This window comes from Poeciliopsis prolifica, unplaced genomic scaffold, assembly GCF_027474105.1.
Source record: "Poeciliopsis prolifica strain line A6 unplaced genomic scaffold, Auburn_PproV2 SCAFFOLD022, whole genome shotgun sequence".
Taxonomy (NCBI): Eukaryota; Metazoa; Chordata; class Actinopteri; order Cyprinodontiformes; family Poeciliidae; genus Poeciliopsis; species Poeciliopsis prolifica.
The window spans coordinates 3,291,642-3,313,478 of NW_026562397.1; the positions used below are offsets into that span (position 1 = coordinate 3,291,642).

At 39.1% G+C, this 21,837-nt stretch overlaps 1 protein-coding gene across 2 annotated transcripts; it reads left to right on the forward strand.

Annotated features, from left to right (window-relative positions):
• The first annotated feature begins 746 nt into the window (after window positions 1-746).
• On the forward strand, window positions 747-21,696 carry c2cd3 (C2 domain containing 3 centriole elongation regulator). 2 transcript variants are annotated; one of them, XM_055045584.1, is made up of 33 exons: window positions 747-939; window positions 1,559-1,828; window positions 2,071-2,228; window positions 2,709-2,887; window positions 2,982-3,121; window positions 3,747-3,879; window positions 3,958-4,095; window positions 5,050-5,197; window positions 5,274-5,371; window positions 5,458-5,661; window positions 5,759-5,874; window positions 6,332-6,450; window positions 8,408-8,539; window positions 8,631-9,074; window positions 9,538-9,689; window positions 10,223-10,466; window positions 10,746-10,929; window positions 11,393-11,576; window positions 12,409-12,581; window positions 12,682-12,817; window positions 13,023-13,291; window positions 13,404-13,478; window positions 13,570-14,157; window positions 15,024-15,365; window positions 15,833-15,971; window positions 16,046-16,110; window positions 16,194-16,399; window positions 16,484-16,602; window positions 16,673-16,822; window positions 17,670-17,860; window positions 18,771-19,452; window positions 20,768-20,876; window positions 21,463-21,696. In XM_055045584.1, the coding sequence occupies exons 1-33, from the start codon at window positions 888-890 to the stop codon at window positions 21,601-21,603; spliced, it is 6,480 nt and encodes a 2,159-aa protein (XP_054901559.1). In that variant the 5' UTR covers window positions 747-887; the 3' UTR covers window positions 21,604-21,696. The 2 variants fall into 2 exon arrangements, with proteins under 2 accessions (XP_054901559.1, XP_054901560.1); XM_055045585.1 differs by having other exon boundaries at window positions 1,637-1,828.
• Window positions 21,697-21,837: the final 141 nt, after the last annotated feature.

A 21,837-nucleotide genomic window follows, 5' to 3' on the forward strand; every position in this document is an offset into this window, starting at 1 on the left:
TTTCTGCATCGTTTTTCATAGAAATTATGTGATAGGTCAGTGCTTCCCTCTGCTGGTGGTGCACAAGATGGGCGTCTTTGTGATGCCTCATGTTTTAAACATATCAACAGTATTGAAAACTTAATTAATTCATTTATTTGTAACCCAAATTAAAAACTGTTTATGGTAACATGTATTTATTTTATCAGTTTGTAAAAAGAAAAAAAAAAACAACAAAAAAACCCCAACAACAACAGAAAACAATATTTTTTTGCATGCGCAAAAAAAAAAAAAAAACGGCTTCAGCCTTGAAAATTACTATTTTCCAGATAAAACTGGAGACGGCGTATTCATCTTCATTTTTCCAGACATTCCCATTACTCTTGATCATTAAATGCGCATGCAACATTTTGCATGCGCATTAAATCAGCTAATATATTTATAATTTTGATAAGGGATTCTGACGAAATGTTGGTATACTGAAGTGTTTTCCGTGATGTACATCACATTTCATTTATTAGTAATTGGAAAAAGAGGTAATCAATATAAAAAAATTAATTATCATCGTTGTAATCCGAGGTGTCGCAGTGAAGGAAATAACCAAGTAAAAAACCCAAAAAGAAGTAAAGACAGAAAGGAGAAAGAAAAGGAAGAGAGGGAAAGAAGCAGACTCTATTCCCCAGAATGCATCAGTAATGCCTGGTGGTAGCGGAAGTGTGTCTTGTTGCTCGGAGACAGTTTTCCGCGCTTGTTAGTCTTGTGTGTTCCTGTGTGTGCGCGCGGCTAGTTTAGCTCCAGTTAAACTGATTATTACTTCACCGGAGAGCGATAAGAAACATGTCAGCGAAGCGTTCAGGCTCTGTTTCGGAGAGACTGCCAGTTACGGTCTGTTTTTACTGAACTGAGGAATGAAGAGTAAGAAACAGAAGTCTGCCAAAGCTGCAAGCCACAAAAGAAAAGGTAAATGTAACGTAGCTACATGCTAATGTTATGCTACTTCTAGGTAGCTCGTTCAACCAATTGTCACTTTCGTAAGAACGTACACGAAAGCTATAAAACTTCATATATAAATAATGTAATTTCTCACTATTCTGCAGCCTACTGACATTTTTGATTCGATCAAAAGACTCACAACAATACTCAATATGTTATAACTCGGTATTTTATCCTTTACAGCCAGAGGTGGCTGCATTTCCTCAGTTACATTTACTTCAATAACTTTTTTGGGGAAATGTATTTTATGATTACGTACTTTTTACTTTTACTTCAATATTATTAGTAGTAAGAATCAGTACCTTGAGTCAAATTTCTAAATACTGTGAATTGCTTGAATAAATGAAATGAATTAAACATGACAAATGTTTCATTCATTTGTGACAGAGACACATTGTGAAAGTGAGAGCTCTTGTTTCTACACAAGTTATTTTCTGTCTCAGATCTATTGAACATGTTCCTGTCAGTTAGGCCTGCATGACGCATAGCAAAGACCAGTTTGGACTGAAATAAAATTTGGATAAATTTTTAAGTGACTGTGTGTTGTGTGTCTCCGGCTTGGTGTGACCTGACATCACTCTGTCAGTCCCCAGCGATGTGTCTCCCTCAACAAGCCTCCCCCCTCTCGTTGAGGGTCAGCTGAGGTGCTTCCTGTGTGTGACAGTGAGCAGGGTCTTATGGACAGTCCACAAGCCTCCGACGTCCTCGTTCATCAGGGTGCGCTGGTGGGGCGAGTCATCCAATGGCACCCACTTCTTTCCAAGAGATGCATCCCAGGTGGCTCAGAGAACCGTCAAGAGCACAGCTCGTTACGCAATCCGCTGCAGCCCGAAGCAGTTCACCTCATATCTTACAGGTGATTATCTTCTCTCTGGGTCTGCCTGCGTCCTCCTGCAGTCCAAAACATGTCTGTTAGGTTCATCATTCTACGTGCACAGTTGTTTTCTGTGTCTCTGTGTTGCCCTGGTGTACCCTCATTCTCACCCAATTACTGCTAGAAAATGCACCAGCTCCCAGGATAAGCATGTTTAGATAAAGGATGGATGGATCTGTCATGTTTTTGCTTTTACAAATCAATAGCTCTTTTTTTCTGAACAGATATGGGCTCTTTGGTGCTGGAGGTTTTAACTAAGCCGGATCATTTACCAGTCGCTCGGGCTCAAGTTGATGGTATCTACCGTCTGTCTGTGTCACAGCCTATTAGTGGATTTTACACTCTGGTGTCGCCAACCTCAGAAAAGCTGGGAGAAGTCCAGGTGAGCAGACTGATCAATTCAAAGCTTTGTGTACAGTAACAAACTTTAATGGACAATAAATTGTCCTAGTAGTTATTGCGATAAATGATGATATTGCTGTTTTGAGACAATTTTCAAGTAATATGATGATCATGGCATAATGATCCAAGTTCTCCATCCAAAAGACTAACAAACTTTAGTTTTTGTACAGAACTCTCAACACTGGAACTGAAAGATATTTTAAATATCTGAAAAAAAACAACAACCAAAAATAATAATAAATAAAGGAAACAAAAACACACACAACTAAAACATAAATAAAATGGATAATGTTTCTGTAAACAAAAATGCCTTTAAAAAAAAATTGTCCTAACATGGAAACTATGAAGCTCATTCATCATGAGATTAATTGTTCAATTGCCTTTTACAGACTTAGGTATAACTTAAATATTGTGGGATACTAAAATATGTTGTTTTTCATCTCCAATCTTGACTTCTTAGGTCTCCCTAAATCTGGAGCCTCTGACTGAAGCCTTCGACAGCAGCAACTCGGCCCCTGGCACAGACACCAGCATTGATAAACTGCAGGTACCCAAAATGATGGACCCCCCGCCGCCAGTAGTCGTCACCACTGGAGGTGGGAAAGAATCTGGCGGGAGCAGTGGTGGGAACACACCAAGGTTTGGGAAAGTTACTGAACAAATACCCATACAAAACTCTCCCTTGCTTGTCTCTTCTGTTAATGTCTTTTGCTTTTTGCTTTCTCCATTTTAGAGGAAAAGACCACTTGTATTTTCAAAATGTCCAGAAGAAGACGCTGGAGAATCAGGTTCCTACGTCCAGCACACTTCAAAACAGCGAAATTGCTGGGAATCCCTCGACAGCGGAGACAAGAAATAATGACATCATCTCAGGTCAGCAGTAACATCATTAGCTCATCTCATGAGCGCAAATATTTGTCTATATTCTGCTAAAATTAAAAGAACACAATGTTGCAATGGCAGTGTTTCCATTAAATAAGAAATTAAATTAAAATAACATGTGAATAAGCTTGTTCACGCGATAAGTCATTAAAAAAACATGTAGGCGGACATTTTATGGAAGAGTTATGCATTCAACACACTTAAATGACACATTTTTGTGAACTGTGTGATGCTGTGAGAGCTCTTGTGGAGCCAGCTGCACATTGTTCCAAAAAACCCCCCAAAACAAACCATCATCGCACTACTACTTCCTGTTATCTTCTTAGTCGTTTCCATAAATAGTAACATTCGGCTGTTCATTACGTGACTCATGTGACACATAAAAAGTGTTTCCATTGCAGTTTTGTGAAATCCGACTCTTTAGCTATGGTCAACTATTTATCTCATTCTAGCTCAAAACGTTTATCAAAAAACTAGCTTTTTCTAAATCGGGCTTATTTATTTTCATAATTTCAGTTTGCACAATTTTATGGGTAATAGAAACGCAGCTAGTCAATCACAAATGTGCAAAAGCAAAAATGATCAGTCATAACTGTTAACCTTTTTCTGGTTGCAGTCATTCTGGAGCGAGGAAACAAGCTCAGGAATGCAATGTTGGAGTCAGCTCTGAATTGTAACGTCGACTCTTCTCTGCCTCTGAAGGACAGTCCTCTACCTCTACCTAAGAACAACATCCAAACACCTAAAGAGTCAGTGGCTTTAATTTTTTAAAGATTCCAGAAATGCACAGTTATTTTTATACCTACTACCCTGCTTTATGTTTGCAGGTTGTTCCCTTTTACATCAGGTATGTTTCTTCAGGATATCCTGCATGCAGACTCTGGGGATGGAGCCTTCCCCTCAGACAGCGGCCTGGATTGTCTGCCAGACATGGACAAAAGAGCTGTGGATCTGCTGCTTGGCAGGTAGACTCACTTTTTTCTCCTAGTGTTGTTACTCAATCACAAATGGCAAAACATTTTATTGGAATTGAGTGGTTTTGTGTTCACTCCCTTTTAAATTAGTAATTTGTAGAACTCTTTTAAAGGGGTGATTTTATATAATGAGGTTTACATCATATTAAAATGTTATTGCCTTGTCAACAACATAACTGGAGTGTTGCTATGACTTTTTCATGCATGTTTGAGAAATCTTTTCATCTCCATGGCAGCCATTCAGTAGTGCAAAATGTCCAGACTAAGCACCGCCTTGGACACGCAGCTCATCCTCTGACCTGCAGTTTCCAATCTTCCCAGCTTCTGCATTACAGAGCAGTTCTTCCCTTGTTGCTCCCCCTCTCTGTTCCTCTAGATTAGCCAGCAGTAATTAGCAAACATCTTATGGTACTGCGCGTCTGCTAAGCTCATTATACGAGCTACTTCTCAGTGCAACGCTGGCAAAAACATTGTTAAAGAGTTAATAGAGGAGCGATGTTGTGATTACTTCCTGAGGCCTGACTGAGGCTGAATTTCAAGTTGTTGAATTACAAAGTCAAATTTCTTTTAAGTCATATTTGACAAATGCATCATTTCGAAGGTAACATACTTGAAATGTCACTATGTGCCTGGAAAATACAAAACACTGCCCCTGCCAACATTTTTCAAAATGTTGTATTTTTTATTTCTTTATTTGACCTTTATCTATACAGGTTGTCTGATTGTGATCCAAAATCCCATTTAACACAGAGTCCTGTTTTACTAAAACAAAATTACAAATGAAACTACAAAACAACCAATTAAGAAATTTGACTTAATTAGGGTAAGCTAATAAAATACGAGCGAAAAAGAAGAGCAAGTTTAATAAGATTTTCCTTTTTTTCTTAGAATAAATTTGAATTGTTTCCAGGTATTTTTTAAAATTTGTTTTCTTTTTCCCCCCAGCTCTGTGACATCTGGACTGCCTCTGTGGGACAGCCAGGGGTCACCTCCTGACTCTCTCTCCGGCCACAGCAGTGTGTGTGGAGGCAGCGAGCTCAACGATCCGCTTTACGATCAGAGCTTGCTGGAAAATCTGTTTTACAAAACTCCTGTGAGTACTTACTCTTTATCTTTTAGTTTTAGCTATATTTTTCAGCCAACAACTAATTTAAGTTATTGTTTTTAAGCATTTAGACAATAGAGGGGACAACAGTCAAGGAGCAACAACATCAAATAAAACTCATCCAGAGAAATCGAGGCAATCTGAACCTGGGATCGGCCAAAGGTAAAATCCTCAAAAAACATCCCAAAGTCATTTGGTTTCATCTAAAAACGGCAGACTGTTCTGACCCACATTTTGACTTTTTTCAGTCCAAATTTAGATGAACAGCAGTTTGCAGATCGTGGCGATGATCTCTATTCTTCATTCAGTGAAGAGCAGTTCAAGTTACTGAGTCTAATCCGAATAGCAAGAGTTACCGTTGAGTCGCTGGCCGTTCCTGGAGGCGGATCAGCCACCACAACCAGGAAGACCGTCAAAGGGAAACCTCTGCGCCCATTACCCAGCAAGAAATGGTAAAATATTTAGTAATGTTCAATTGAACTAAAGATCATCTTAACATTTGTAACATTTATATTTGAGAATCTCTGAATCTCTTCTCTTTTTTTATAGCACTTATTTTGTAGAGTATGTTTTCCCGATGACTTCATCCTCTGGTCAGTTTGGGCGGAGTAAAGGTGGAGATGTAGACGTGACTAGAGCCGTTTCCAGTAAAATCACTTTTGGAGGTAACTGTTCTTGTTGTTATTTGTAACTGAGCCATAAATCAGATTAATCTTGATGAATTGGTTATTGAAGTTAACCAATTAATTAATTAACCAGTTAATTAATCGTTAACTGGAGTTAACTTTAAAAATTTCTGAGAGAACAACACACTAAGAGCCGTAATTAACCAAAAGCTGTACAAAAATATAAAAAATTTTCTTTTAAGATAAAAAAAAGAAACATTTGTCAGTAAATATGTTCCATACAGAACTCATCTTATGGTAGTTTCAGCTTCACCTGGTTCAAATTCAGTAAAAAAATGTCTTAAGCTTCTTTTGGTGTCCAGTTACTAATCGGTTAATTCAGAAAATCAACAGATTAGCCCTACACTGTAATGTTAAGTCAAGCAGAAAGCGCTAGCTGCGACCCTGCTTTGTAAAACTGTTCCTTATAGTGTTTGTTTCTGTGTGTTTCTTTAAGCTGTGAAGTTCCACCAGCTCTCTGTGTTTCCCGTCCACTTCAGCGCCGCAGCGATCAAGCTGTGGTGGGAAAGTGAGCTCACTTTCAAGATTTACTCAAGAAAGAGTGACCAGAAAAAAGTGAGTTACTCAGACATTTAACTGTGTCCAAATTCAGGGTCTGCATCCTTCAAAGGACAGTTTCGTAGGCCGATTAGGTCATAGCGTGGTGACATGGCCTGTCCGAATTCGAAAACTCCTTCACAAGCGGCCTCCAAATGCGTCCTTCTTTTCCCCAGATTTGAAGATTTGAAGGATGGATCCGGCGTATCCTTCACGGCCCACCATATCCCATAATTCATTACGGGTCCCAACCGGGCGTTCAGGCAGAGCGACAATGGTGGTGAAGAGCGGCAAATTGTTTTGTTATATTACACTTTAAGTGACACGACGTGATTTTGTATAACGTTTGTAGGCGACATTGTAAGTGTAAGTCTCAAATATCTGCTCGGTCCACCAAAACATAACCTGCTCTGACATTTTCTGACATGTCTGCTCCCACTCCGTTAACAGCCAGCTCCCCTCGCCAGCTGTCAGCTGGCCGGGCGCTTCAGGTTCAGTATACCGGAGGAGAGCGCCTGACTCCCGCCACGTTGTTTCAAAACTCCTGCTAGCCAATGAGTGGAAATTAAACACCACTATTATTCAGACATTTAATTGTAAAATGTTTGGTTTATTAAAATATTTCATTTATTCCTGAGCAAATCGGTTTGATTGATTAAAGTTAAGCCGTCAAATGTAATAGTTTTAATTAACTTATGGCTAATCCGAGATTTTGAGAGTATTGTATTTGAAAATGAATAATTTGCTTATTTTTATTCTTGGTAAAAACGTGCAATACGTTTGAACATTTTAGAATCAAATTCACAGATTTCTTTTTTTACTATGGAACAGCCTTTACTATAAAAGGTGAAGACTAATACAGAAATCAAGAGTAATTCATGACTAAAAAACAAACTTCGGCGTCATTTTTTCTTCTTCTTCGCTGTCTGTTTCACTCTGTCAAGGTTGCTAGGCAACATGAGTTACACTGAGGTGGACGAGTTGGTGAAGTCCTGTCCGAATCCACTGCTTCTCTCTTCTGGTCTTAGTTTATTCACGGCCTTGGAAGGACCCAGTCTACGTAGACCGAGCCTTGAAAGGATGCAGACCGTGAACTCGGACACAACTTTTGATTACTTCTTTAGTTAGCATCTACAAATACATTTTATTTTTAAAGTAAGTACATTTCAGGCAGTGAGATGTAAACATTAATATAAATACTAATTCAAAATTTTCTACCCCATCAGTTTACAGGTACACAAAAAGCCTCATTCACCCTTAAACATCCTAATCATTTACACATTCGCACATTAAACAGATACTGGAAGATGGGAATTAAACTATCAACCATCTGACAGCCGTACAGATACTCTTCCCACTTGCGACTACTGTATCAAAATGTTTTAGAGAAGTTAAAAATAAAATGACAAGTGTGCAAACAGCATAAGATCTAAGCGAAATAATAATGGAAAACTGATCAAAACAGTCAGTTATATTGTAAAACTGACAGTCAACATTTGAGGAGTAAACAGTAGGGAAGTGATTAATTTTGGATTAAAGGGAAATTAATTGTAAGAAATTCTGAGGACAGCACTGCAGACAATAGGACTAAATAGAGAGAGAGAGATGGTGAATCACTGTGGCAACCCCTGAAGGGAAAAGCCAAAGGAGGAGATTATTTAATAAAAATTCTAAAGCCTTTGCAAATGTATTTTAATCATTACTGTAATAATAATTATATTTTTTATCCTTAAGAAATGGATACATTTTTACGCTGCTTTGTAGAGTTTATTTAAATGTGTGATCAGTAACCTTCTGCTGGTGGTGTACAAATTTTAAACATAAATGTAAGTATTTTTTCTTTCCAGTTTTTAAATATTTGCTACTTTATTAATCTAAGATATATTTTTAAAATAAGGTTAATTAAATCAGCTCAATATATTGATCAGCTGTTGGTGTTACAGGTGCTAAAAATGTTTTCTCTCTGTTTTTGCAGCCTGTTTTTATTGGTAAGGCCGTTCATGCTCTGCGCAGTCTGCTGCAGAGCAAGGAGCTGAGTCAGTCCGTTGTTTTGCCGGTTTGCAACTCGGAGGGAACCAGAGAAACGCGGGACGTTGGACCTCTCACCGTAATTTTTAGCTTTCTATTTCACTTTTGCTGTTTATTTTAATAAGCAACAAAGTTAAGGGGTTGTGACCCAGTTGCTATATATTTTGCAGGTTTCCATAGAACTAGGAACACACAGCAAAAGTTTGTCTAATAAAAAAACAGGGAATGTGGTTGTGAGAGACACACTGCCTTTGAAAATCGCAGCCAGCCCCGAAAGAGAACATGTTAGAAGATCTCAGCGTTCTGACATGGAGGTCTTAACGGCTCCAGTGATGGATCATCCCAGGCTGAACATTTGGACTCCTCAGACACATACAAGCAAACCGTTGAATCCTCCTGGAATCCGAACATCTCCGCTCAAATCTTCTCAGGCCGAAGAGGAGCCCCAGATCCTTCTGCATGCTTTACTCATGGTTCCAGACGGGAAGAAGTTCAGCTGTGGGCCGCAGCAGGCTCCAAACGTCTTCTTGAACTGTAAGCTGTTCTGGTGTGATGAGACGGCCAGATCCACGGTCAGCTGGGGCCAGGCAAACCCCACCTTCAATTTCGTTCAGGTGGGTTCAAGAAACTCAGCTGTCTCCATCGGTCTGAATCATTTTATTGCCATTCTTACTAAATGTCTGCTTGTTGCTAGCCATCTTTTCTGCTTTAATCTTTGAAGACTTAAGTCACAAAGAAATCAGCTTTTCCTCAGGGAATATTTAAATATTAAGAGAGTTGTGTGTTTTTCATTGTATTTGTTTTAAATAGCTTTTCCTGCCCTTCGTTTCTGTTTGTGTCCGAGCACTTTAAGTAATGTTCTGTGAAGATTCAGACGTCACAACCTACTTTGTGGTTTTAATTTAATTGTGCATCAAATAATCTGCAGAGGGATGTAAAGATGCTCTCGTGATGTATGAGGAGAGAAGCGAGTAGATTTGCTGGGACACATATTTCAGTGAAAAAGTTGAAAATGAATAAAACAGACTACAAAATGCACCAAATCTGACTTTTTTTTGTTTTCTTTTTGTGTTAAAGGTAACACCAGTGGGATTAACAACAAAACTTTTAGAGCGTATGAAGAATAACATGATGGTGATTGAAGTATGGCAGAAAACTGGAAGCTCTGTGAACGATCGACTCTTCGGCCTCGTTAAACTACCTTTACATCAGTTTTACATGTCATTTAGGTAAGACAACAAAAACAAGTCCATTTTTTATAACTGCATAGGGAGTTATTAAGCAAAATTGTCCTTTTTTTAATGTCATGGTATAATGTCATTCCCTCATCAAACACATACCTGGAGTTTTGCCTTGATTCTTTCATGCATGTTTGAGGAATCCTTGAATCTCCCATAGCAACCATTCAGGGGTTCCTTAATGCCTGCTCAAGCGATCTGCTCCTTCATTTGGCATGTTTTTTGAGCTTCAGCCCCTCGTCTCCGGACTCCTTCAGACTAGAGGCAGCAGAAATGAGCAAACATATAGATTTAAAATGTGTTATCCTACATCCATCCAGACTGCTGCTGTTAGTAGTGAACAAGCTGAAAGTTACCTCATTTACTTTCTCCTCTGAGGAGCGCTGTTGTGCAACTTAACAGTTATTTGTGAACCGTGTCTCACATGGTATCAAAATGACAACTTGCCGAAACGGACTGCAAACTGAGCAGCAGAAAACCCTTTTAATTGTATTCGATATTTCCCTTCCTTTTTTTATTTTCAGGGACCCGAAGATCACCCAGCTCCTTCTGCAGGCACAGTACCCAGTTTTAGGGGTCGACTGCTACATGCCTGTCGTCGATGTATTCTCAGGCTGCTGCAGGGGAAACCTCAGGGTTGTTCTGGCCATGGGTCGGGCAGAGCAGATCGTCTCCCTCCAGCGCACCAGACATGAGGAGTACGACTTGTCGCCTCAAGGGGTGAGACCAGTTCACATGCTTGATCACCAGCCACACCCACAAACAAAGGTATGTGCTCAGCTCTTGTAATATGTAATATAAGATGTTACTCTGCTTTCGCTTATTTGTATTAGACATATTTGCTTTCTGATGTGAATAATAGAATTGCTGATTACATCAGTCAAGAATTTTATTTTAAACAGAATCAGAGCCTCGCCCTCTTCTTCTAATTATGCTACATAAAGGCACTTGTACAACTATGTTGATGCACAAATACTAAAATATTGTGACACCTTTATTTGAATGACTTTTCTTAAATAACCTTTAACCCCAGTCTTTGTCTTTCAGGTGAATGCAGCAGAAGTGAGGCTTATGAGGGAGCATGTGTTTGTTCTGAGAGTGGAGAAAGTCAGCGGGCTGACCCCACTGCAGTCCACAGTGTGGGGAGAGGCTGACTGCTATGTTCAGTACAGTTTCCCCACCCAGGAGTTCAACGCTGCCTCCAACATTGATCCGAGCCTCATAGAGAGCAGTAAGGCCGCCTTTAAATAAAAATAAAACTTTAAACCTAAGCTTGTTACAATAAGCAATTAATGGATTAATTGGATTACTAAGTGATCATTTCCATTGTGATGATAAATATTTTTTGAATGGCAAATTTCCTCATAGAAGCATCATAATTAATTTTATTTCTGGTTGCAGTTTTATTAGAGATTGATCAATGCAGGTTTTATCCTAATTGATACCGATTCTTTTTACTGATCCCAATATGTGCTGCCAATTGTTTTTCTTCTGGAAGCCGATATTGCCTTTTCATTGTTCATTTACATGATAAAAATGCCATTATCAATATATGACTTGAAAAAGCAGCAATGTTATTGCTATTCTTTATTGTTTCTGGGGCAGTTTATCATCCAGTAAAATTTGTCAATGCGACAGGCCTATTTAAACTCAACATGTTACTTTCTTATTCGCCAAAATTCTTCCTCCACCAGGCTTGAACGTGAAGCCGTATCGTACCATCACCACTCTTTGCGTCCCGGACCCGGTGTTTGGCCACACCGAGACTCACGTCCTTCTCGCTCCTGAAGGAATTCCTGTCCAGCGACTGCTGCTCAGCTCGCTATCGAGCCAAGGCCTGAGTAGTGGAGGAGGCATCCAGTTTGAAGTGTGGTGCAGGTAAGTGTCATATTAGAAGGGATGTGTTATTCAAAATTTTCATATTGCATGTTTTCATTCCTCCATTTGGCTTTTGACAGCTACTAAAAATACCCTAAGTGCTTAAGAAAGTGCTTTTTTGGCAATAAGTTCATGTTTTTTGGTGTCTGGAAAAATGTTTTGAAGAACTTCCGTTGTAATGTCACAAATCAGCAGGCACTGCCCGTCTCATAACAATCCCAGCAATGCGCTCCCTGTCACCTAGCAACCCAAGTGGAGCTCCAGGAGGTTTGGTCAGCTGGTTTTTACTGCTGTATGTGCAATAGCTCTTGGACAACTCAAGCGTTTTGTTGCTGTCTTGCCATCCAGAAACCACTTGATGCATTTTTTATGGTTGAGCAGGAAGGTCCACTTCTGCTTTTCAAAGAAGTACGGTTGTATAACTGCGCATCTGTTTGCAGCCATTTTCACATGCAAGTTCACTCTTTAGTTGGGGGGTGTGGCCAGCAGCAGTGTATTTAAACTTATAGTGACAAGATACCATAAGACAGCTTGTTTTGAACAGAACAGAGCTCAAGATAGACACCCCTGAGCAAACTGAAATGTAATCATCCAAGAATAATAAAAAAAAAAAAATTATGAATATGTTTTGCATAGGCCATTGACCTATCCTAACCCATTCAAAGAATCACCTTTAAAGACTGAGTATTTTGTCCTGGCTTTGACATAATATGGTTACACTGTACACATGTCCCTAAGTTGCTGTTCTCATTTAGGAACATTAAAATTCCAACATTTCCCATCCTGACAGCTGATGGTTTGTTTATTCGATTGTTATCATGTTTCGTTGCAGATATTATTATCCAAATGTCAGAGATCAGCTTGTGGCCACAGCATTGCTTCCCCTGTCCAAATTATGTGCCATGGCAACCATGCAGAAACAACAAACTAACGAGGCTCAGATGTTCTCCCTTCCCCTGGTTCCAAGGACTGAGGGCCACTCAGGATTTCAACCTCAGCCTTCAGGTAAGCACATGCACATCTATAAAGGTGATCCAGACGAAGACAATATCTAAAACAATAACAATGTGTCTAGCATGTTTTGTCCTCCTCTTTCTCTCCCCAGGTTTGCTGGATATTTGCATTCGCTACAAGCACCGGCCTGTCCGACCTGAAGGACACGCTGGTAGAGGAGCTCCTTCCCGTGTTGTGACGCTTGTGGTTCAAGTGCACAGAGTGTGTGGGCTGAAGGCAGCAGCTAGGTACACCATCAAACCCACCTCAAAACAGATTGGAGTGTTTCCTGTGATTTATTTGAGTAATGTTCACAAACGGAAGGTCATGAAGTGATAAATGCTGAAGTATACAAAGCTTTGGAAACATATTCAAGTTAAAGCTGAAGTTTTGTGTATTAGTACAGTAACTCCTGGTTCTTTTTCCCTTCCATCCTCTTTTCAATTCTTTCAGAGCACTATTGGAAGAAAACAATCAATCCAGTCATTTAACAGAGGTTGGGGTGAACCCATTCGTCACAGTCCAGCTGTCCTTCTTACCTGACAGCGAGAGGAGGTGTACCCGCACTGCGAACAGGACTTTCTGTCCCGACTTCGACCACCATATGGAGGTGGCCTGTGATCTGTTGCTGCACATGAGCAGCGGGGAAACCTGCAGCCTGGCTGAGCAACTGGAACAGGCGTATGCTGTCTTTACTGTGTGGAACAGAGACATTCAAAAAGGTTAGAGGAGCTCAGCTTACCTCAGACCCAAATTTGATGAGCGTCATAATACTGTTAAAGTTCAGTTTTTTTGTTTTAGTACAAAAAACATTTTTGTTCTGTTCTCTTGCAGCATCTTCTGAGCAAAAGGAGATCATGTTGGGTTTTGTGAAAATACCATTGGTTGATCTCATTCATAAAAGAACAGGTCTGTTACTTTTTTTAAAAAATGTGTGATGGGGCAAGCTGTCCTCTTTAATAAACACAAAAGTTAATTCATGTTTTTCTCAAACATTTAGGTATTTCGGGCTGGTTCGGGCTTTATTTAGTTAGTAAAAAACGTCCTTCACAGCCGGAGCACATCTTGGTCGGTGGCCTGGAGCTTTCCGTCAGCTTTGCTCACCACTCAGACAGAGAAAGGGTGATTAAAGCTGCAGAGGGTTTGGGCTGGGAAATGGCACAGCAAGATGATGAAGAATCCTGGGAAGAAGGCATGAGAAAACTGTCACTGACTTTTTCAATGCCTAAAGCATGGCTTCCTGTCCATTGTCTGCTTCCTCCGGGGTCGAGCGAGCTTCAGCGCTCTACCTACTGCTACATCAGGTACAAGTTCTTCGACCAGGACGCCGTCTGCTCCCGACTGAAGCACCCATGTGTTGAGGGCGACCAAGCCACGGTGAGCTTTGAAGGAAGTAGAACTGTGGAGCTGAGAGTCACTCAGCCTTTGGTGTGGTATCTGCGTGAGGAAAAACTGGAGGTCCAAGTGTGGGTCACCTTCTCTAAAAACAGGACTACGAGGCCAAGCGACTCAGACCGACTGGTGGGGTCTGCATTTGTTGGTCTGGCTTCTCTAGCAAAGACTCCCAAGCAGAAGCAGTCCCTGAGTGGTATGTAAAAAAATAAAAGTACTTACTGTCTAATTCAAAGTGACCAGGTATCCTTAAAAACTCTTACAATCATGAAGCTAAAAATTAGCCTTAGAATATTTAAAATACATTAGAAAAATGTGAGTTAGCCTTAAATACATGAATTGCAGATCTTAAATTTTGTTGTGGCAGGACTGTTAAGTCTCTGTAGTTTATTTTTCTCTTGGGACTTTTTTGTCTGGGAGAAGTTTAGTAAAAAACTTCATTATGTTGCAACATAATGAAGACAAACGTCTTTGTTAGGTTCTGTGACTCGAGGCGGTTGAGGTGACAGCTACCTAAGGCTAAGATAGATACTTGATCAATATCAATAGATAATACGTCAGATAGAATGTTCGATGTATAGAATATTGACTGAACTTTGATCTAGAGACGCACAGCATTCTGGGGGATGTAGGCAAAGGAAAGACTTTAGCCGCTCAATCTCTCACTGCCAGCAAAACAAAGTGAGTGGCATTAAGTAAGTCAGTCACTCGTTGGTTTCCTCGCAACAACTTGTGTAACTTGCACAGCAACGGTTTAAGTTTTTGTCTCGAAGTAAAAACTGTGGATAAATCAGGAGTGGTCATGTCACCAGTTTGGCAGTACTTCAGATATTTAAAACAAACTAATTAATAATTATCCATATCGACTAATATGAAATGCTTAGATCACAATACAGTTTTAAGCTATATTGTCCAAACCTACCAGTAACCAGCTTCCAAAAACCCTTGCTAGCAAAACCCTAACAAGCTAAGTTCATTCATTGTGCTTTTAAAAAGCTCTTAAAAAGTCTTAATTTTGAGTTGGTGAAACATGTAGAAACTCTGTTTATTATGTTTCTGTAGGAGTGTACCCGTTGTTCATGCGCTCTGCCGCCGATCTACAAGGCGCGGCTCTCAGGGTGCACATCACACCATTGGATGGTTCCGTTCCCACAAACCTGTCAGCTGCACATGAGACCCAGCTGGACTTTGACAGTCAGGAGGAGATCTTATTGGAGGAAGTGGAAGAAATAGATGGCTCCCCGTTCGCGCCCAGAAAATCCTCGCACACCCACAGCACACACAGGAGTAAACCCTCCAGGGAATCTCCAGACCTGACGTCTGCGCATCACGCAGAGGTGAGCGTGGAAGACTCTTTCCCTGTGACTGTGGCAGTGGACCGAGCCATGCACCTCAATCTGAAAGGTTGGTATGTTATGTAGACCATTTCATGTTTACTTTAATGACTTTTATTGGGATTTTATAAGATGAGCCAACACAGAGTTGCACATCATGAAAAGGCAAAATGATGCATAGTTTTCAAAATTAAGAAACAATCAAACTAAGGAGTGCATGTGTTTTTAAAGTCCTTCAGTCAATCCTTTGTAGGGCTCTCTTTGACTGTCATTACAGAAACAAATCTTTCAGGAATCATCACTACCTTCTTTGCATGTTTAACACTGAAATTATTGCCCATTCTTCTTCAAAACAACAGGCAGCCCTTCTGGTATCCTGAAGGGATGTTGCAAAAATGTATTTTTCTTTTGGAAGCCATTCATCATTTCCCTTACACGTCGTGAATGGGTGTTTATCACATAAAATCCCCATAAATACATCGCCATGTTCTAGATGCCAGAGAATTAGACCAAATAAGTGTTTAATTTTTTCCCCAGCTTGTCCTCTTACTGAGCGCACTGAAGGAACTCCTTGTTGCTGTGTTTCATACGTCACCGCTGACTCGCCTGAACCAGTTTACACATCTGTTGTAACCAACACAGACTGTCCTGTGTGGGACCATCAGCACGAGTGCAGGTCTGCTTTCCACACAGACTTCAAAATAAGCAACACATTTGCAACAAATTAACGCGTTTGCTTTTCATTTTCAGGCTTTCAAAGGAGCTGCTGGTCGATCCACATCAGTTTCTTGTGTTCAAAGTGTGGCATAAAGGAGGTATTGTGAGATGAATTGTGATTTATGATGTTTTGGCTTGTTCCGTGGTATTATTTAACCGTTTTGATGTTTTACGTCTGCAGAAATGGAGCGGGTGATTGGATTTGCCACTGTAGATCTGTCTCCTTTACTCTGGGGTTTCCCGTCAGTGTGTGGTTGGTACAACATCACAGACTTCAGTGGCCAGTGTCACGGTCAGATTAAAGTGTCTATAACTCCTTTGAGGGGAGTCCAGGACCTCCGTGGACAGAGAAAAAACACCAACGATGAAGCTGCCAAAAACCCATCAGTAAGTGCGCCGCTTTGATGAAATGTAAGATCTAGTGATTTCTAAATCTCAAGCTGAGAACGGGTTTGTTTATTTTTGTTTCAGACCAGTCCTCTCAGCTACCAAACCACAGCCATGTACAGCAGCTTCCCGTCCCACATCAGCAGATTCCCAGAGCAAAAGATCTCGTCGCCAAACCACAACGACGTGCCTTTCTCTGAAAGGTTGGAACCCTCACAGTTTCCCGACATCCAAACACTTTTTGTCCTTTTCATGAATTATTTCATGTCGCAGGCCAAGTGAGAACGATCGCCATTTTGAGCACATGGACAAAGTTCGTCTTTACCACCAGAATCTGCAAGAACAAACGGCATCTCTGTCTGTGTGTGGCGGCCCGACCGGCGACGTTAATCCCTCCAGCTCATTTTTGTTTTCAGCACTCAGGTATTCAGATGAATTTTTTAATTCCCATTCTTTAGCTAGACATTAGGTCTGAAACAGTTAATGAGAGTTACTGTGATGAATTGACTAGAATAATTGGCAATAGGCCTGTCACACAATTAACAATAAATCAATTAATCGAATGATAAATTAAAAGAAACTCAATAATTTTAATTTTTTACCAAAGACTGAATGATAAAAGTTTTCAGTCTGGTGCTTTGGTCTCAACTATCCCTTTTTTGAAAGATAAATTTCTTTACACAGATTTTATAATTTATTTTGTCGTTTCTGTTGTTTTCTTTCTTTACTTTGGATATTTCAAATATCTTTCAGTTCCATTGTTTAAATGTTCAGTAGAATTTAAAGTTTATTTATCCTTGACAATATGTTGTTGCATTAATATACAATTGTTACAATAATATTACTTGAAAATGGTCTCAAAACAACAATGTTATTGGTTATCCTAACAAGTTTTGGGACAATTTATCATCCAGAAAAATTTGTTATCGATTAATGTTAAGTAATTTAAGTATATAGACTCATAAAAGGCTGTTTGTTGAAAAGACAATATACCCAAACAAGTAATTAAAATAAAACTATAAAAAATGCATATAAGATGAAAATCCTTCTCTGTGTGTAAATATGTTTTAAAATTTTTCAAATTTATTTTTAATCGCATATAAAAATCTTTAAAGTGGTTCAATAAAAAAATTGTTTTTTTTTTTTGTCTGATTAATTGATTGACCATCACAATAATTAATTACTAGAATACTCATTTACATTTGACACTTTAAAAAAAAAAAAAAAAAAACACTGTGCCAATATAAAACTACTTATATCTTTATGACAGGAGAAAACTTAGCGAGCTTGACAACATTCAGCAGTACTTCAATCGTAAGCTATCGACTCCTACTTTTCCGCCTGCGACTGAACAAGTCGGCCACGACCAACAGGTGGATCGCGGGTTGTTGAAGACCGACACGAGTCAGCTGCTCCTCAAGTCCAACCAGCTTGTTGGGGAAGTCAACAACATCATCAGTGGTGAGCTTCTTCCCAAATATAATAAATATAAAAAGATCGGCCAACCGATTCTGATCAAATTTGTATTTACATTTCTGTTTTTGACTTTTTGTTCCAAAAAAACTAATGTATTACAAAATGCCTAGGTAAAAAGTTGGAAAATAAATGTTTATTCTACATAATAAAAAGAATACACAAAAGTTACAACTCAAAAATTTTACAAAGCACTCTACAAATGAGTAAAACATAACACAGATATATATAGTATAAAGTAGAATTAATTCTACTTTATACTATACATATATAAAGTATATTTAAAGTATAAAGCTCTAGTGTGTAACTTTTATAAAAAAAACATTTTTTACATATTTACTGAAACTGTCACTATGTTGTGACAGTTTGGTTCAAGACTGGTAGGCTGCCTTCCATCAGTGCTAACTAGAAACAACCAATCAGAGCCAGGAGGCGAGTCTTGGCACTGTCAATCAGACCCGATTATATGTCCCATATTATACTATAATGACATAGATATAGGTTTAACAAATATGTTTGCATTAAATTGAAATTATTTACGAAATAAAACAGCGTTGGCACTTCTAATGGACTTTTAATGCAACTTTTAGAGCAACTTTGCATTAAGTCTCATATTTACCAAATGACATTTCATGACAACAGTCATAGATATTAATGAAAGACTTCTTCATGTTCATAAGTGTCATGTCAGTCTTATGAACACCCTGTCAAATGAAGTGTTTCCCATCTTTTTTTTTATAGAAGTTACCTACTGCAGCTTCAATGCAGTCATGCAATAAAATATTAATGATAAATTAGACAATATTTTTAACATCAAACTACGTCTGATAACAGAAATTAAAATTATGCTGTTTTTGGTTTTTTTCTTCTCTCTTCATAATTTTGGCTCGTCTTTCAGGTCTACGAGGTCACTTCCTGGAAACAATTCCCTCCAACACTCAGAGCTCATCAGACTCACCTGGTGAACGCAGCAGCCCTCCGGCCGACTCAGACAGCAAGTCCAGTCCAAACAGAGCGACTCATCATCGTTTGGATGTTGTGTCTCCGTTGCCTGCTGAGACATCTGAGGACGACACCGACTCTGACCACGACGACAAAAAGGACGAGCAAAGCAGCAAGGACAGCCTGTCACAGGACGAACACCAAGAGGATTTTAGACAGGACGAGGAAGATGGCGATGATGATGAAGGAGACGAGGATTTCGAGGAGGTGGTGCTGCAGCCCAGGTCTCTGAATGAGGTGACGTCTCTAACAGACAGAACCAGTCCTTGGACCAGCATCCTGTCAGACCCCGACCTGGTTTCTGTAGAGAGCATAGAGGATCATAAGGAGTCAGAAATGAGTGAGAATGAGGACAAAGGCCTGCAAGAAAATCGAGACGGCTGTCTTTCCGATGAGAAACGCACAGAAAATGCTCACCGTACAGAGAGAGATGATGACAGGATGCTACAATCCGGTGATCAGACAAAGGGGTCAAACAGCACCAACAGTTCAGATGACGTGTCATCATCTCCACAGCCTGTCGTTGACACACACTGTGCTTCAGGAACTCAGAACACGGATGAAAACCAGCTCCAGGCGTATCCTTAGCCTGTTTTTATTTATTTATTTCGCATTGTTTGCTCTATTTTTCTGACTCGTCTGTTTAACTGGTAACCAGGTCAGATTAGCAGTTTATATCAAAGCTACCATAATGTAGAAACTAGTATTGTAACAGTTATACTTTCATTCATCATCGTTATTATTATTGTTGCAATAATAATAACATAATAATAATAGTAATTATTATTACTACTATTACTATTATTATTAATAATTATAATAATAGTAATTATTATTATTTTATTATTGTCATTAACATTGTACAGGAAACCCAGAGATACTTTACAGTGTCTCTGGTCTTTGCTTCTTCCGAGGTAAAGAAGGGAATAAAATGTAAAAAAAAAAAAAAATAACAGAGCAGGGCTATATGGCTGAAAAACGTATCATAATAAAACTGTTTCCAATCAGTCAATATCAATAATTATTGATCAGTTTTATGTTTTAAATATGTACATTACTGCCAAATTGGTAGTGTGATCTTTCCTGATTTATCCAGAGCTTTCACTCCTGCCTTTATTTAAATTTTTATTCATTATGAATAAAAATTCAGTTCCAGGAGAAACCTGGAACTGTTGCTGTGCAAGTTGCTTGGTAACCAAAGAGTGAGTGAGATAGTTGATGCTACCAATGTTGCTTAGCTAGTCGTGACCAATTGAGCAGCTAAAACCTTTTCTCTGCCTACATCCTCCAGAATACTGTGCAGTTCAATGAAATTATTTAACATGCTATCGGACGTATTTTTTATTTATATTGATCTTACCATGTGGAGGCTTTTGCAGTAATCAAGTCAAGAGGTGGAAAATGAGTGAATCAAAGGCTAGGCTGTAAAGGAGCAACAGTAAAAGGTGGAGGTGATCAATGTTCTTGGGATTCAAGATGGCGGTCTTCGAAATTGAATCGAATTAGAGCTGGAAGTTGAAGACAACTCCAAGGTAGAGAGTGTGAAGACGAGGTTCCTGGCCATTTATCTGTGGAAACAGAGTTTATGAAGAGTTTATTTTGATAATTAGATTTTTACATAAACATGTACTTTTCCTAATCTCTTCTACATGCCACCATTTCAGAGTCAAAGCCTTTTACAAAGTTCAATGACTTCAATAACTTGTAGTACAGTCCTCTTCTTCAGATTTGATTTTTTTTGTCCTACTTTAACAAAATTAGTTAAAAGTCTTTAGCATTTGAAAAGTTTTAGACTTCACTTTGAGCACTAATGAAGTTTTTAGATTGATTTATGACAGGGATATTGGACACTATCTTTAAGTCTTGTTGTTTTTTTAAACTTCTTACCTTAAGCTCATTACCTGTGGAAGTTCCTAATTTCTTCCTTCCGTCTCACCAACTGGAGGCATCACTGAGAGCCATGCGTTTAGCTCCATCCTTCTGCCACACATCTCATGAATCTGTAAGTGCTTTACAGCTTTATCTCCGAGATTAAAACCTTTGTTGCTATTCCTACTTTAATCATTAATAGTTTCATTCTGACATGGTATTGATAGTTTCTGGTACTAACATTTTTTAAGTTATGGTTTTTGAAATGCCCACAGATATATTTACTGATATACCAAAGAAAATATTGGGTTTATGTTGCCATCACATGCCACAACATTTTTGCCCCACTTCATATTTATAACACAGATAAATTTGGCTCTTTGGGAAAAAGGCACTTGTAGCCATTGTGTTCAAATCAAAGGAGTAACTAACTGCTTAAGTGAATGCTGGGAATTAGTACCGGAATCCTACCATCATTGCTAAGAAACCGGTTTAAGCCTGTTACTCATTGTTGAATCCATGATTATGTTTGTGTGTTCCACACATACAGTGTTCAGTAGCGAGCCTTTCATGTTACAAAATGCTAAAAATGACTCGTTGACTTTGGGTAATGCACCACAAGCACACAAGTCATTATTTTAAAATCTTCACATGCAATGGCATGTCCGTGCCTCTGATGTTTTTATGATTGAAGATGTACTTCTTTGTGACATTTGCAGGGTCAGGACTCCTCAGACCGCCACAGCGTTCCCTCTCGCAGAGGTCCCCGGCAACGGCCGGACATGTCCCCTTCGTCCCTGAAGAAACAGACGGACAGAATCGCAAAGATATTCGCAGCTCGTTTCGATAAGTCCAGTTAGCTCAGTGGTTTTACGCCACAATAATTATGTAAATTCATTTTTATATTTGTATGTTTTATAAATAAATATTGAAAAATGTGCTGCACTTTGAAACTTTTGTGTGTTTTGAACTTGAGATTTAGTGAATGTTACAAACCCTAGACATAACTGAACAGATGTTGTGGATGAATATCTGCATGGTAGAAATATCTGGATGATTTTGTTGAAAGATCTGGATGATTTTGTTGGAAGATT

Coding starts and splice junctions, on each gene's coding strand:
- c2cd3 (XM_055045584.1), top strand. CDS start 888: ATGAAGAGTAAGAAACAGAAGTCTGCCAAAGCTGCAAGCCACAAAAGA. Junction 9,075..9,537: donor CCACCTTCAATTTCGTTCAG/GTGGGTTCAAGA, acceptor TTTGTGTTAAAG/GTAACACCAGTGGGATTAAC. Junction 10,467..10,745: donor AGCCACACCCACAAACAAAG/GTATGTGCTCAG, acceptor TTTGTCTTTCAG/GTGAATGCAGCAGAAGTGAG.